General features: G+C 34.7%; 1 protein-coding gene across 5 annotated transcripts in view; it reads left to right on the top strand.

Moving 5' to 3' along the window:
• RIC1 (RIC1 homolog, RAB6A GEF complex partner 1) overlaps positions 1 to 17,235 on the top strand; it is a 144,161-nt gene that overhangs the window by 52,606 nt on the left and 74,320 nt on the right. For all 5 annotated transcript variants that reach the window (XM_005209979.5, XM_005209978.5, XM_015472474.3 and 2 more), the window contains one exon: positions 10,376 to 10,455. In XM_005209979.5, the coding sequence (XP_005210036.1) occupies positions 10,376 to 10,455 (80 nt within the window). The remainder of the gene's footprint in view (positions 1 to 10,375; positions 10,456 to 17,235) is intronic.

Genomic DNA, 17,235 nt, shown 5'->3' with positions numbered 1-17,235 from the left:
AGAAGTGTTATATTGGATTTTGTTTGATGCCTTTTTTGTATTTATTGAGATGATCATAAAATTTTCCTTTTTTAGTTTGTTAATATTGTAAATTACATTTATTGATTTTTGAATGTTAAACCAACCTTGTATTCCTGAATAAACATGATCTGTTATTCGGACAATACATTGTTAGATTTAATTTGCTAAAACTTTGTTTAGAAATTTTACATAGGTGTTAATAAAGGATATTGGTTTGTAGTTTCTTTTCCTCAAAATGTCTTTATCATTTTTTGGTGTGAAGGTAATGCTGGCCTCATAAAATGAGATCAAAATTTTCCATCCTTTTTGGTTTTTTAGATGACTTTGTGTTGAATCGATATTGTCTCTTTTCTAAATATTTGGTAGAATTCACCAATGATAGCATCTGGGCCTAGAGTTTTGTTTCGTGGAAAGGATTTAATTTCTTTAGTAGATACAAGCAAGTTTGACAGTTTATGTCTTTCACGGAATCTATCCGTTTCATCCAAGTTGTAAATTTACTGTCATAAAGGTATTCACAGTACTCACTTGTTATTTTTAAATATGTGTAAACTATGTAGTGATGTCACCTCTCTCATTTCTGATAGTGGTTATCCTGTTTCTTTTTTTCCTGGACACTATGACTAGACGTATAGAAGATCTTAATGATCTTTTTTAAAAACAAAACAAAACCCAGATTTTAGTTTCATTGATTTTCTTTTCTGTTTCACTGATTTCCATGCTGATCTCTATTATTTTCTTTATTTTAAAAACTTGTTTACTTTTGGTTTCATTTGCTCATCTGTTTCTAGTTTAAAGTAGAACCCAGGGTCGCTGATTTGGCCTTACTCTTTTTTTCTAATACAGGCATTTGAAGCTATAAAGTTTCCCTTAAGCACTGCTGTAATAATACCCCACTAATTCCTGTGTTTTTCTAAATTTCTGTCTTGATTTCTTCTTTTGTGAATTACTTAGAAGCATATATATATTTGAGAGTTCTCCAGAAAGCTTCTGTCATCAGTTTCTAGTTTAATTCTGTTGGGGTCAAGAAACATATATTATATACATTTTATTTTTAATATTCTTATTTTAAAAGTCAGTTATCTTTTAAAGAAGTTTAAGCGAAACAAATGAAATTTGTATTAAATTTAATGCAGCTTTTTTTTTCCCCCTCTTACCCCTCTCCTTTGGGAACTCTGTCTATGTGTATGTTGGGCTGTAATTTACTGATACTTTATGAGTTTTAGTCTTTTTGCATGTGTTTCATTAAGGGTAATCTTTATTGCTATGCTTTTATGACCAGTAAACTTTTTAATGTCTAATCTGCCATTAATTCCTTTTAGTGTATTTTTATCTCAGATAGTTTAGTTTTTTTATCCCTAGAGTTTGGTTTGGGTTTTCTATGTTCCCTAGCCTTTGAACATATTGAACACAGTTATAACTGTTCTCAGTGTCCTTTTTCGCTAATTCTAACATCAGATTGAATTCTGGATCATTTTTGATTGGTTGAGTTTTCTTCTTACTGTGTGTCTTGTGTTCTTCTGCCTGTCTACATATGTAGTAATCTTTCATTGGATGCCAGACATTATGGTTTTACTTTGTTGTTTGCTGGATTTTTTTGTGGTCCTATAAATCTTTAGCTTTATCCTGGGAAGTGCTTATGTTACTTGGAGGCAGTTTGGTGTGTTCATATTTTGTTTTGTGGGTTTGTATTGCAAGTGTTGGAATAATACTCAATCTAGAGCTAATTATTCCCTACTACTAAGACAACACCTTTCTAAGGTTTACCACAGCCATACCTGAAAACACTGTTATGAGCAACTAATCAAAGCTGTGTGCATTATGAGTTTTCTCAGTCTTGCTGATGGGACAGGGACTGTTTTCAGGACTGTTTGAACACCACGCACTGTTCGCTTTTCTAATCCTTTTGGTTTTCTTCTACATTGGTAGTGTCTTCACATGCATATGCTTATTGGTGCTCTTTGATTCTTTCTCCATAGAACTCTCTTGTCTCTGGTAGTACTCTGTCATACAAATTGTAAATGCCTGTTCTTCCTGAACTTTCAGCATCATCTTCTCAACACCGGGAGTCTCCTAGGCTTTGTCTCCATTTCCCTTATCAGTGCTGTGACCTGAGAACTCTCAACAGAGTAAGCTGAAACAGTAGAACTCAGCTCAGTTTCCCATCTCTCAGGGATCACTGGCCTTCACTGCTGATATCAGTGTTTTGAAACCATTGTTTCATATATTTTGCTTGGTTCTGGGTTGTTTATTTCAGATGGGAGCATAAACTATCTTCAACTTAATTCATCTTGGTTAGAACCAGAAGTCTTCAAGTGCTCTGGTATAAAACAGTGTTATAGAACTAGGAATAATAATGTGACGACTATTTGTATCAAAAGATATTCATCACCTGTGTTTGAGAGAATGTGCTATTTACAACTTTTTGTTATTTTTCATTTAAATATATACATATGTATGTGCAAAGTCTGAAAGTATTCAAAATGTTAAATCACTTTTTTAGAGGAATGATTTAGAGTAATTTTATATACTTCACATGTATAATAAAGAAATATAGCTAAAAACAGAAAACACCATTTATGAATCAGTGTAAAGAATTTTAAAATGTTCTTCTGTCAGCCATATTTGAAACCTAATATGACCATGTGTTGGGATAAAAGATCTAAATCATCAAATCCATATCTCTTAAATTATTATAGAAATCCTTATGATTCCATGATTCAAGTCATTGGAGCCAGATGCATAAATCCATTCTGTCCCTTATGGTAAAAATGGTATATGCAAAGGAAGAAATGCCCTGTGACTTGAAATTCTAAAGTATCTGGTGAATTCATGTGCAGTAAAAGCATTTGGTTGGTAGAAGAAAGTATTGGTAAAGAAGCTGCCTACAGGTTAAGCATTAGTTATATGTAACTGTTGATTTGTCTAATTACACAGTTGAAAGTGAAAGTAAAGTCGTGTCTGACTCTTTGCTACCCCGTGGAGTGTAGCCTACCAGGCTCCTCTGTCCATGGGATTCTCCAGACAAGAGTACTGGAGTGGGTTGCCATTTCCTTCTCCAGGGGATCTTCCCAACCCAGTGATTGAACCTGAGTCTCCCACATTGGAGGCAGACGCTTTAACCTCAGCCACAGGATAATTGCTTTACAGTGTTGTACTTGTTCACAGTTAGATTTAAATTCTTCCTCTTTACAGAAAGTTACTATTTCTGGTATATATATCATTCATCAATCATAAAATAATTTTAAAACACATTTAATTTGAAGTGCCTAGTGAAACGTCCCAAATGCCCAAACACAGCAGAATAAAAACAGGCAGTTAATAACAATGATAACCATATCACCTACCACCACCAGAGAATTCAGTCTCTTCTTTTTAAAATGTGGAATTAAGTGAGGTAATTTGCGTGATTTTTTAAATGTCTATTACTAGATTTGCAATTTTAAAAAATGAAGCCTAATATTTATGCCTCTGACTGTTTATTGCCTTGTTGGTATCTTTTATGTTATTGTTTGTAGTTCTTTCTTCTAAGTGGCATTAAGTGAGACATGTGTTTTTTCTATCCTCCATTTAAGTAATGATTTCCTTCTTTCATTGCCTTAATACCCTTTATCCTTATGATCTTATGGCCCTAATGCATGGATATACAAAAGACATGAACATAAAGAACGTCATATAAATTGCCTGCAGGTCATTGGACCTCTGTATAGTCCAGTTCAGTAGCTCAGTCGTATGCAACTCTTTGTGACCCCATGGAATGCAGCACGCCAGGCCTCCCTGTCCATCACCAACTACTAGAGTTTACTCAAACTCATGAGTCAGTGATGCCATCCTACCATCTCATCCTCTGTTGTCCCCTTCACCTCCTGTCTTCAGTCTTTCCCAGCATCAGGGTCTTTTGAAGTGAGTCAGTTATTCGTATCAGGTGGCCAAAATATTGTAGTTTCAGCTTCAGCATCAGTCCTTCCAGTGAATATTCAGGACCAGTTTCCTTTAAGATGGACTGGTTGAATCTCTTTGCAGTCCAAAGGACTCTCAAGAGTCTTCTCCAACACCACAGTTCAAAGGCATCAGTTCTTTGGAGCTCAGCTTTCTTTATGGTCAACTCACATCCATTCATAACTACTGGAAAAACCATATCTTTGACTAGATGGACCTTTGTTGGCAAAGTAATGTCTCTGCTTTTTAATATATTGTCCAGGTTGATGATAACTTTTCTTCCAAGGAGCAAGCATCTTTTAATTTCATGGCTGTAGTCACCATTTGCAGTGATTTTGGAGCCCCCCAAAATAAAGTCTGTCACTGTTTCCATTGTTTCCTCATCTATTTTCCATGAAGTGATGGGACCAGATACCATGATCTTAGTGTTTTGAATGTTGAGCTTTAAGCCACCTTTTTCACTCTCCTCTTTCACTTTCATCAAGAGACTCAGTTCTTCTTCACTTTCTGCCATAAGAGTGGTGTCATCCGCTTCTGAATAACCAACAAATCACAGAAGAAATCCAAAAAGAAATCAAAATATCCGTAGAAACAAATGAAAATAAAAACACAATAACCAAAAACCTATGGGATTCAGTAAAAGCAGTGCTAAGGGGAGGGTTCATAGGAATACAAGCTTACCTCAAGAAACAAGGGAAAAATCAATAACCTTACTCTACATCTAAAGCTACTAGAAAAAGAAGAAATGAAGAACTCCAGGTTAGTAGAAGGAAAGAAGTCATAAAAATTAGGGCGGAAATAAATGAAAAAGAAACAAAGAAGACTATAGCAAAAATCAACAAAGCTAAACAGACAAGCCATTAGCCAGACTTATCAAGAAAAAAGGGGAGAAGAATCAAATCAACAAAATTAGAAATGAAAATGGAGAGATCACAACAGACAACACAGAAATACAAAGGATCATAAGAGACTACTAATCAGCAACTATATGCTGATAAAATGGACTTGGAAGAAATGGACAAATTCTTAGAAAACTATAACTTTCCAAAACTAAACCAGGAAGAAATAGAAAATCTTAACAGACCCATCACAAGCATGGAAATTGAAACTGAGATCAAAAATCTTCCAACAAACAAAAGCCCAGGACCAGACAGTGTCACAGCTGAATTCTACCAAAAATTTAGAGAAGAGCTAACACCTATCCTACTCAAACACTTCCAGAAAGTTGCAGAGGAAGGTAAACTTCCAAACTCATTCTGTGAGGCTGCCGTCACCCTAATATCAAAACTAGACAAAGATGCCACAAAAAAAACTACAGGCCAATATCACTGATGAACATAGATGCAAAAATCCTTAACAAAATCCTAGCAAACAGAATCCAACCACAGATTGAAGAAATCATACATCATGACCAAGTGGGCTTTATCCCAGGGATGCAAGGATTCTTCAGTAGTTGCAAATCAATGTGATACATCACATTAACAAATTGAAAGATAAAAACCATATGATTATCTCAATAGATACAGAGAAAGCCTTTGACAAAATGCAACATCCATTTATGATAAAAACCCTCCAGAAAGCAGGCATAGAAGGAACATACCTCAACATAATAAAAGCCATATATGACAAACCCACAGCAAACATTATCCTCAATGGTGAAAAATTGAAAGCATTTCCCCTAAAGTCAGGAACAAGACAAGGGTGCCCACTCTCACCACTACTATTCAACATAGTTTTGGAAGTTTTAGCCACAGTAATCAGAGAAGAAAAATAAATAAAAGGAACCCAGAATGGAAAAGAAGAAGTAAAACTCTCACTGTTTGCAGATGACATGATCCTCTACTTAGAAAACCCTAAAGATGCCACCAGAAAATTACTAGAGCTATCAATGAATACAGTAAAGTTGTAGGATATAAAATTAACACACAGAAATCCCTTGCATTCCTATACACTAACAATGAGAAAACAGAAAGAGAAATTAAGAAAACAATTCCACTCACCATTGCAACAAAAAGAATAAAATACTTAGGAATAAATCTACGTAAAGAAACAAAAGACCTTTATATAGAAAACTATAAAACACTGATGAAAGAAATCAAAGATGACACAAATAGATGAGAAATATACTGTGTTCCTGGTTTGGAAGAATCAATATAGTGAAAATGAGTATAATACCCAAAGCAATCTGTAGATTCAATGCAAACCCATTCAAGCCATCAGTGGTATTTTTCAGGGACCTAGAACAAATAATTTCACAGTTTGTATGGAAATACCAAAACCTCGAATAGGCAAAGCAATCTTGAGAAAGAAGAATGGAACTGGAGGAATCAACCTGCCTGACTTCAGACTATACTACAAAGCTACAGTCATCAAGACAGTATGGTACTGGCACAAAGACAGAAATATAGATCAGTGGAACAAAATAGAAAGCCCAGAGATAAATCCACATATCTATGGAGACCTTATCTGTGACAAAGGAGGCAAGAATATACAATGGAGAAAAGACAATCTCTTTAACAAGTGGTGCTGGGAAAACTGGTCAGCCACTTGTAAAAGAATGAAACTAGAACACTTTCTAACACCATACACAGAAATGAACTTGAAATGGATTAAAGATCTAAATGTGAAACCAGAAACTACAAAACTCCTAGAGGAAAACATAGGCAAGACACTCTCTGACGTAAATCACAGCAGGATCCTCTATGACCCACCTCCCAGAGTAATGGAAATAAAAGCAAAAATAATCTAACTAATTAAACTTAAACTAAATTTAAGTTAAATTTAATTAAACTTAAAAGCTTTTTCACAACAAAGGAAACCATAAGCAGGGTGAAAAGACAGCTTTCAGAATGGGAGAAATTAATAGCAAATGAAGCAACTGACAAAGAATCTCAAAAATATGCAAGCAGCTCCTGCAGCTCAATTCCAGAAAAATAAATGACCCAATCAAAAAATGGGCCAAAGAACTCTACAGACATTCTCCAAAGAAGACATAAAGATGGCTAACAAACGCATGAAAAGATGCTCAACATCACTCATTATCAGAGAAATGCAAATCAAAACCACAATGAGGTACCATCTCACACCGGTCAGAATGGCTGCTATCAAAGTGTCCAAACAATAAATGCCGGAGAGGTGGGGAGAAAAGGGAACCCTCTCACTGTTTGTGGGAATGCAAATTAGTACAGCCATTATGGATAACAGTGCGGAGATTCCTTTAAAAACTGGAAATAGAACTGCTGTACGACCCAGCAATCCCACTGCTGGGCATACACACCAAGGACACCAGAATAGAAAGAAACACGTGTACCCCAATGTTCATCACAGCACTGTTTACAATAGCCAGAACATGGAAGCAACCTAGATGTCATCAGCAGATGAATGGATAAGAAAGCTGTGGTGCATATACACAATGGAATATTACTCAGCCATTAAAAAGAATACATTTGAATCATTCTAATGAGGTGGATGAAACTGGAGCCTATTATACAGAATGAAGTAAGTCAGAAAGAAAAATACCAATACAGTATATTGATGCATATATATGGAGTTTAGAAAGATGGTAACGATGACCCTATATGCGAGACAGCAAAAGAGACACAGATGTAAAGAACAGATTTTTGGACTCTGTGGGAGGAGGCGAGGGTGGGATGATTTGAGAGAATAGCATTGAAACATGTATATTATCATATGTGAAATAGATTGCCAGTCCAGGTTCGATGCATGAGACAGGGTGCTCAGGGCTGGTGCACTGGAATGACCCAGAGGGATGGGGAGGAACGTGGGAGCGGGGTTCAGAATGGGGAACACATGTACACCGTGGCTGATTTCATGTCAATGTATGGCAAAAACCACTACAATATTATAAAGAAATTAGCCTCCAATTAAAATTTAAAAATTGATTTTAAAAAATTAGAAAAAGTTGTGTCATCTGTGTATCTGGGGTTATTGATATTTCTCCCAGCAGTCTTGATTCCAGCTTGTGCTTCATCCAGCCCAGCGTTTCTCATGATGTACTCTACATATAAGTTAAATAAGCAGGGTGACAATATACAGCCTTGACGTATTCCTTTCCCAATGTGGAACCAGTCTGTTGTTCCATGTCCAGTTCTAACTGTTGCTTCCTGGACCTCTGTAGTTAAAGCCATATAATCCAGTAATATGCCTTGGAGAAAGAAAAAAATATTTTAAGATTAGGAATGATAACAGGAAAGAGAACTTTGAAGTTCTTTATTTTGTCTTTTCATTAACTTTTTGGAAAAGCTGGTCTTAGAGTGTGTACTTACGTTTATTATATATACTAGAAGAAGGTTTTGAAATTGTTGATTGAGCAATATACTTATTGAGTTATATACTTAAATTTGCAGTATTTGGGGATAGGAAGAGAAGGACCGTCCTAACTACGGTCTCACTACATAATAATAACAGTTTTGGTATAGATACACAAAGATGCTCTTTTTTAAGAACGATTGTTTACCACCAAAACTTTTGTTGTTCAAAGGCAGGCATGGTTATGAAATTATCACTGATGAATATCATTAATATCTGGAAATGTATAACATTTAATATACATGCAAAACCAATTTTACCTTGTAGAGATGATTGATACAGAATACCAAAATAGTAAATCAAGCCATATTTGTAACTTCATCTAGTATACTGTCTATGTAAGGTTTCTAAATGCTGGGGCAAAGTGATGCTATAGTTTCCCTGGCATTATAGTCTTCTAAGTGGTTGTTAAAACTCTCAGTATATTATTAGCATTTGATATTCTGAAATGTTAAACTTTTGACTTTGAGTGACTGATATTCCAGACAAAGTATGTATGTTATTTTTCTAGCCCATGTAGTAGTAGAGTTTACACGTTTTAAACAGTCAGTAAATCTATATAGGGGTCGTGATGTCTGTGAAACTTTCAGTATGGTTTTTATTTGCATCCATTTTCTTTTTGATCACATAGTTTTCACATTAGAATAATATAAAATTGCACATGAGGAATTAGAATGACTATCTTATCTGGAGGATTTTAGCCTTTTTTATTTGGTATCCCAATATGTTGAACTAGAGTTTTGGAAAACATTATGAAATATTAAAGTTTTTAGCTTAAAAACAGATCACCTGGCTTTGCTGAAGAAATTTAGTGTTTCCTCTTGCATTCCTTTATATGAAAAACAGAAAACCTGTACTGGAAAGAAATTTGAAACCTTGAATAATTTTAAAAAATTTTTATTTATTTTTTTTATTTCTATTTTTGGTAAAGCTGTCCTGCCACTAAAATGCCAGGAATTCACTATGAATATAAAGTAGTTTGAGTAAAACATTGCCATTTGATTCTGTTATGTCTGAAAGTACTTGTTTAGAAAAAGCTATAGTTTTTTTTAATATATTTATATAAATGTAAAATGGTTGGTTGAGCTTCACAAGTAGATATCTGCCATGATCACATGACACTTTGTTTTAGTACAATTTATAATTTTTTAATTGAAGTGTAGTTGATTTGCAATGCTGTGTTAATTGCTCTGCAGCATAGTGATTCAGTTATACATACATATACACACACATGGTCTTTTTAATATTCTTTTCCATTATAGTTTATCACAAGACATTGAATATTGAATGTAGATCCCTGTGCAATAGGACCTTGTTATTTGTCCATTCCTTATATAACAATTTGTATCTGCCTCATCCTAAACTCCCAGTCTGTCCATCCCCAACCCTGGAAACCATGTCTGTTTTCTGTGTCTGTTAGTCTGTTTCTGTCCTGTAAATAAGTTTCATTTGTGTCATATTTTAGGTTCCATATATAAGTGATACTGTATTTTTCTTTCTGACCTACTTAATACAGTTTGAAGCATTTTGTTAACTTAGAAAAATTAGTTGATGTTCAAACTTTTGAAATTGAAGGTTCTCTGTTTTTCTTCTTTCTCAAGAGTATATTTTGTAGTAAATCAGGCTAATTTATTGATTTTGAAATGTATAAAGTATGTTGAATTTCATCATACTATTACAATTTGGTGATGTCATTGCTTTAAAAACTCAGAAAAATTTTACCATATTATTCCAGAGTTCAGAACAGTCTGTATATTTTGCAAAATAACCATCTATTACCTGAATAATAGTTATTTTAGAATACTAATGTCTACAGCATATTATAAATTATTAATTTCAATTACCTATGGAATATTTTGAAACCTATGAATTTCTTTCATGAGTTACTTTATGAACAAGATAGATTATACTGAAACAAAGTGATTCATTTTCTTGCATAATTTAGCTGTAGGTCTTCAAAAGAGTATTCTTAAAATATTTTCAAAGAAAGAAATACTTTGAAATAAATACTTTAAATAAAATTAAAATTAAGGTTACAATCATAGCTTTACCCTTTAATTCATGGTAATTAAAATTTATCTTTCAGACGGCAAATGGCTACATCTTGTTTTTTCACATAACATCTACAAGAGGGGACAAGTACCTTTATGAACCAGTGTATCCCAAGTAAGTTCATTATCTTTTATTTTTTAAATATTTGTGTACTTTGTATTCACAAAATGTTGCACTTTAGGGTTGTCTGAAGTGCTGGGCCAGCATTTCCAAAAACACTGTTTCAGAAATTACTAGGTCTTCAAACTGCTGTCACTTGAATAAAAAAATTCTATAGTAAGTCTGGAAATGTTGGATTAATATATTCCATAATGTTTTATGGGAAAACCCAAATGAACTTTTTGGCCAACCCAATACTATCTCCCTTATTGGACATTCAGAATTACTGTTAATATACTCTAGTTTTAGCATTCTTTAGTCTCTATTGGGGATGTATGAGCTAACAGATTATGAAGAGAAGAGGTAAAATGTCAGTAAGCTATAGGTACTTTGTTCTGTATGTTTTAGTATATGCATAAACTAAGTACGTGCCCCGAAAGAATTGAGGGAACTTGAACTTTTGATCTTTAATCTATGTTGTTCAGTATGTTTTATATTGTTTTTGTTGTTGTTTGCCTTTTGAAATAAGAACATTTTATCAAAAGAACTTTAGAAATAAAATAACATAATTTTCATGTGTGATACCTTTTTAAAAAAACAAGCCATTAAAACTGGATGAAAATATAAATGAATTATTTATCATATTTCTAGACGGTGGAAGACAGATATTATTGGTTATATAAGAAGTGAAAGAGAAAATAGATTTCATTATATGTAAGTTTAAATTTCTGAAAATTAACAGTGGTAAAACTGACAAACATTAAAAGTAGCACTGGGGGAAAGTTATGCAGTCGATAGGACCAAGGCTTACTATTTTTTATATGAAGGAGTCATATAAATTGCTAAAAAACACAAAGATTTCAAAAATAAATAGGTAAGAGCAATCTTATAAGAGGAGATGTAATCCATTTTAATTCTCAATTTAGACACAGTCCTGTAAATAAAAAGCAATAAACAGGGTCACCTTATAGGTGATGATGATGATTATTATTCTCTTCTAGATGGGCAGGGGAGGTAAATGACATCTCTGGAAACAGTGAAAGATACAGTTTACTTCATTTTACCAACATGATTTACATATATTTCCAGTGTTTTGAAATAGTATTTTGAGATTCATTTTTTGTTTTCCAGAGGTTTTTAAAAGTTTCTTACCTTGTAATACTAAGTAGTATCCCAACAATGCATGAATTTTGCTGTTTAACTGCATATGTTAAGCTAGAGAAGTAAAGAGCATTATTATTATTATTTTTTGACTTGGATGATCTTCATTGTATTGAAGATATTTTAGTATGTGAGCCTCAATAAAGTATGTATTGCCTTAGAGCAGCATGAATAGTAATGAAAGGGGATATAGCCTTTGATATCAGATAGACTTGGAATTAAATGTCAGTTCTGCTGTTTTTCAGCTGTATGACTTCTATCAAGTTAATCCCTCTAAAACCTCAGTTTCCTCATCTGTAGAATGAAATAGCAGTTGTAATTATTTTAAGGATTAAATGAGATCATGCATATTAAATGTTTAGATAAGCACCTAATAGATGGAAAAAGTAATATGGACAACTGCTATTATTTGTACGCTTTTCCTGTGTTGGTTGCTCAGTCGTGTCTGACTCTTTGTGATCCCATAGACTGTAGCCTGGCAGGCTCCTCTGTCCATGGGATTTCGCAGGCAAGAATACTGTATGTTGTACATTTTTTGCTTTTGAGTTGATAGTATACTTTTTTTAGAGTCTAACTTCTAGTAACTGCTTTAGAAAATGAAATAAAATCTCTTATATAGGAACAGTTTTGCAGAGCAAATTAGTCAGTCTATTATATATTAGGCTGGCCAAAATATGTGACGTAAAGCCCAAACAAACTTTTTGGCCAATCCAATATTTGTGTGCTAGACTACTTTCTAGTTGGATTTTTTAGTCTAGTAAGTTTCTTAGTTTTCCTAGTAGAACCTGTTTATAAAATGGGAATAAAAATATTTTCTTCTTCAGTTCTTTGCAGGATTGTATGGCTTAGGTTTTTAAAATTTGACTTGAGGAGAGTTTAAAAAAAATACTTAGTTTTTATAGGATGTAAGATAAGCTCAGGGAGGTATTGCACAACATAGGGAATACAGCCAATATTTTGTAATAACTATAAATGGAAAGTAACCTTTAAAAATTGTATAAAATTTTTAAATGAAAAAATTTAGTTTTAATGAGTGTATTATTATCATCTGTGCCATTGTAAACACTTATGCAGTTCAAGACACTGTTTTAAGCACTTTTCAAACTCATTTAATCCCTGTCGCAACCTGATGAGGTAGTTATGGACAGTTACTTGCAGCAGAGAGGCCAAGTAACCCATCGAGAGTCACACACTAGTAAATGACACACTCAGGATCAGACCTAAATGTTGTAACTTCAGAATCTGTGTATTTAATCACCAGTACTACACTGCCTCAACCCTCTTTCCATCTAGTCTTCTGTTACTCTTGGATTTATTTGGTGAGTCAGGAATTTAATAAAAAAAAAAAAAAATGAATGAAAGATCTGGAGTGGTTTATAGTAGCCTTAAAGATTAGAGGCAGTATAGTTGAGGCCAGTAGTCAGTCATCTTCTCAATTAGAAATACTATTGTCTCTTGCTTCTCTTTTCTGAATCTTAGGAGTTTATCATATGAGTTTTTCTAGAGTATCTCAGCATCGTCAAATTATGTGACAGCATCTTAGCTCTCAGACTGCCTATCTTTTCTCATATACTCCATCTTTGTTGTTGTTTAGTCACTAAGTCATGTCTCACTCTTTTATGACCCTGTGGACTACAACCTCCCAGATTCCTCTGTCCATGGGATTTCCCAGGCAAGAATACAGGAGTGGGTTGCTATCTCCTTCTCCAGGGAACTTCCTGACCCAGGGATCGAACTATGTCTCATGCATTGCAGGCAGATTCTTTACCACGGAACTACCAGGGGAGCCATGCTCTATCTTAGAACAGGTTGTTGTTCAGTCTCTCAGTCATGTTTGACTCTCTGACCCTATGGACTGCAGCATGCCAGGCTTCCCAGAGTTTGCCAAAACTCATGTCCATTGAGTTGGTGATGCTATCCAGCCATCTCATCCTCTGTTGTCCCCTTCTCCTTCTGCCTTCAGTCTTTCCCGGCATCAGGGTCTTTTCTAATGAATTGGCTCTTCATATCAGGTAGCCAAAGAATTGGAGCTTCAGCTTCAGTCCTTCCAGTGAATATTCAGGATTCATTTCCTTTAGGATTCACTGGTTTGATCTCCATGCAGAGATCACGGATTTAGAGGGCATGGGCTTAGAGGGCATTGTGCTAAGTGAAATAAACCAGACAGAGAAAGAAAAAGAAAGACAGATACTGTATATCACTTCTATGTGGAATCTTAAAAATATAACAAACTAATGAACATAACAAAAAAGAAATAGACTCACAGATACAGAGAACAAACGACTGGTTACCTGTGAGGAGAGGGGCAGTATAGGCATGAGAGAGTAGCAGATAGAAACCATTGAGTGTAAGATAGACTACAAGAATATGTTGAACAGCACAGGAAATTTATCCAATATTTTGTGACAACTATAAAGGGAGTGTTATCTTTAAAAAATTACATTAAATGCACAAATAGAGACATATAAACAGTAATAAGTGAAATTGTGAACCTAGTCTGCTTTTTCAGATTCCAGTCTCGTTTTACTCTCCAATTAGCTTTATATTTCAGTAAATAAATACCTAGGAGTTGAATTGCTGGGGCATATCACATGTCTAGTGATTTAAGATTGGAGAATGGACATTGTATTACGTATTGAGTGTCTGATTTTTATTCTTTTGCTTTAAAGAATGTTGAGGTTTGTCTTGGAGAGCAGTTAAGTTGGAGATTTTCTTGATCCTTTTGGAGCTTATTTATGTATTTTTAGGGTGGATTCAACCTTTAGGCTATATTAGCACTTCTGAGCTCTATTCTAACGTCCTGGGTCTTTAAACAGGTCTCTTTGATCTGGTCAGAGCTAGGATTTCCCCAAGCCCTCTATGAGCTATACAGTTTGAAACTCTGGAAGTTTTTCTTTGGCTGACCTTGTGGAGTTTCCCTATATACAGTCGTAGCTTAGTATTTAGCAACATTTAAGGGGAACCTATATTGGTTTCCAGAGCTCTTTTTCTGTATCTCCTGCCTCTCTTGTACTCTGTTCCACAAATAGCTGCTTCTGCTTCCCTAAACTTTAATCTTCTTCTGCTCAACTTAACAAGACTGCTGTATTATGCTTGTGTTCTCCTAACTTACATGGTAATCTCAAAAGTGACTTCTACCAGGAAGCTTTGTTTGCCTCCCTTCACTCAGGAGTACAGTCCTGTGCTGCCTGTTATGCAGTGTCTGAAAACTGTTTCTTACATTTTATCCATTTTTTTTTTGTTTTCAGTTGTATCTGGAGGGCTAATTTGGCACCAGTTTTCTGTTATTCTAGTAATAAAGTGACGAACCATCTATGTCCCTGTCCGTCAACTTGAACAGTTTCTGGTCTTTTTTCATTGGGTATGTTTTAGCACATTTAAGATATCATCATTTTATTTCATCCCAAAATGTTTTCATTATTGACATTCTGGCAAACAATTAGATTGACTCAGAATGATGCTATATGAGGTATGGAGTTTGAGGAAAGAAAACATCCTGAGCCTTACCAGAACTCTGGTTGGAGAATCAAAGCCTTTTAGTCCAGAATTCACTTAGGACTGCCAGAACTTGCTGGATCAAGTCTAACACATTCCAGACATTTTAAAACTTGATAATCTGAGTTGTAAGAGAATAGATCTTAAAAGTTCTCATCACAAGGGAAAAAAAATGTAATTATTTTAAAATATATATGTAAATATATATACATGTATATATGTATATGTATGTATATGTATATATACATTTTCATTTTCATTATCATCTTCAAACACTTATTGTGTGCTATGGTATCATTTGTAAGACATTAGCTGTCCTGATGATGAAAGGTATAAGATGCTAAGGAAGAAATAAGTATATATATTTACACATATATATGTATATATATTATATATATATAATACATATATATTTTAAAATATATATGTAAATCATTTTGTTGTGCACCTTAAACTCATACAGGGTTCTATGTCAGTTACACCTCAGTAAACTGGGGAAAAAGAAAAGATGTAAAAATCTGAAGTTAGATTCATTTTCATTATCATCATCAAACACTTATTGTGTGCTATGGTATCATTTGTAAGACATTAGCTGTCCTGATGATGAAAGGTATAAGATGCTAAGGAAGAAGTAAGTATTTAACAGCAGTATAAAAATGAGAAATGCCCAGTGAACATCCCTGAAAGTGGTAATATTAATAGCATTTCAGGCAAAGATGCTTGAATTGTCAGGGAAAGTTTTGTAGATAGGGACATTTGAGCTATACTTAGAAGGAAAGATAGGCCTTGGGTAAGTTACGTTGCTAGGAAAACACTGTACTTTTGAAATTCCTGTCCCATGTCCCTGTGTTACTGTGCCCTCCATACCCCTCCTTGCCCCTCTACCACAAGATTTATCAGGTCATCTGCCATGTTGTTTTCTTTGAAGTGAAGTAAAGTGAAGTCGCTTAGTCATGTCCAATTCTTTGTGATCCCATTGACTGTAGCCTACCATGCTTCTCTGTCCATGGGATTTTCCAGGCAAGAGTACTGGAGTGGGTTGCCATTTCCTTCTCCAGAAGATCTTCCCAACTGGTTGAACCTGGGTCTCCCGCATTGTTTACCACCTGAGCCACCTCGTTGTTTTCTTTAGCTGGCATTTAAAGTATTTGAGATTTCTTGCACAAGTAGACTTTGTTGAAATAAATGCCTGTTGAGTTTAATTGTGTGTGTGCACGTGTGTGTGTGTGCACGCGCATGTGCTCAGCTTGTCTGACTCTTTGCAACCCCATGGGTCTGTAGCCCGCCAGGCTTCTGTGTCCATGGAATTTCTCAAGCAAGAATACTGGAATGGGTTGCCATTTCTTTCTCTAGGGAATCTGCCAGACGCTTGTCTCTGATATTGGCAGGTGGAATTTTTACCACTGTGCCACCGGGGAAGCCCTTACTTAATTGTATAGTGAAACTTTGCTTTTAATTCATGAAAAATACATCAGTAAAACAAAACTCTAAAAATGGCTTAATTTCATTTTTCATTCTTATGATATTGGACTTAGTATTATTACTTCTAATAAATACATAGCAGTTTAGAGATCTGGAGAAGAGAATAGAATTTGAAATTGGAGACACCTGGGTTTCAATCTGTGTCCTACTTTTTGCAGGCATTGACTTGGAAAAGCTGCTTGTTCGGTTATTTTCTATGCTTTTATGCATCTGTAAGATAAGAATAGTGAGTTAGTAGGTCTTTAGTAAGTTGCAGTTGTTACTGTCTGGGTTGCCTTTTGAATTATTAAACATAATCTACTTCCACTGGACATTTGACAGTGTGTGTGTTCGGAAAAGAAGAAAATTCAAGTTCACTGGGAGATGGTGATGACAGGGAGGCCTGGCGTGCTGCGATTCATGGGGTCGCGAAGAGTCGGACACGACTGAGTAACTGAACTGAAATATATGAATTCTCTTATAATCCATTTATTTCTCTGTGGTCAGTAGTAATGCCCCTTCTTTCATTTCTAATTTTAGTAAGTTGAATCTTTTTTCCTTAGGTTTTTCAGTTTTATTGATGTTTTCAGAGAACTACCTGTGCTTTATTTGATTTTCTCTATTATTTTCCAGTTCTCTGGGGTTCTTTTGTTGTTGTTGTTCATATCCATTCCAGTC

Source organism: Bos taurus, chromosome 8 (genome assembly GCF_002263795.3).
Source record: "Bos taurus isolate L1 Dominette 01449 registration number 42190680 breed Hereford chromosome 8, ARS-UCD2.0, whole genome shotgun sequence".
NCBI lineage: Eukaryota > Metazoa > Chordata > Mammalia > Artiodactyla > Bovidae > Bos > Bos taurus.
Note: the sequence above shows the minus strand (reverse complement) of the source record. Positions and strands in the feature narration are given on the sequence as shown.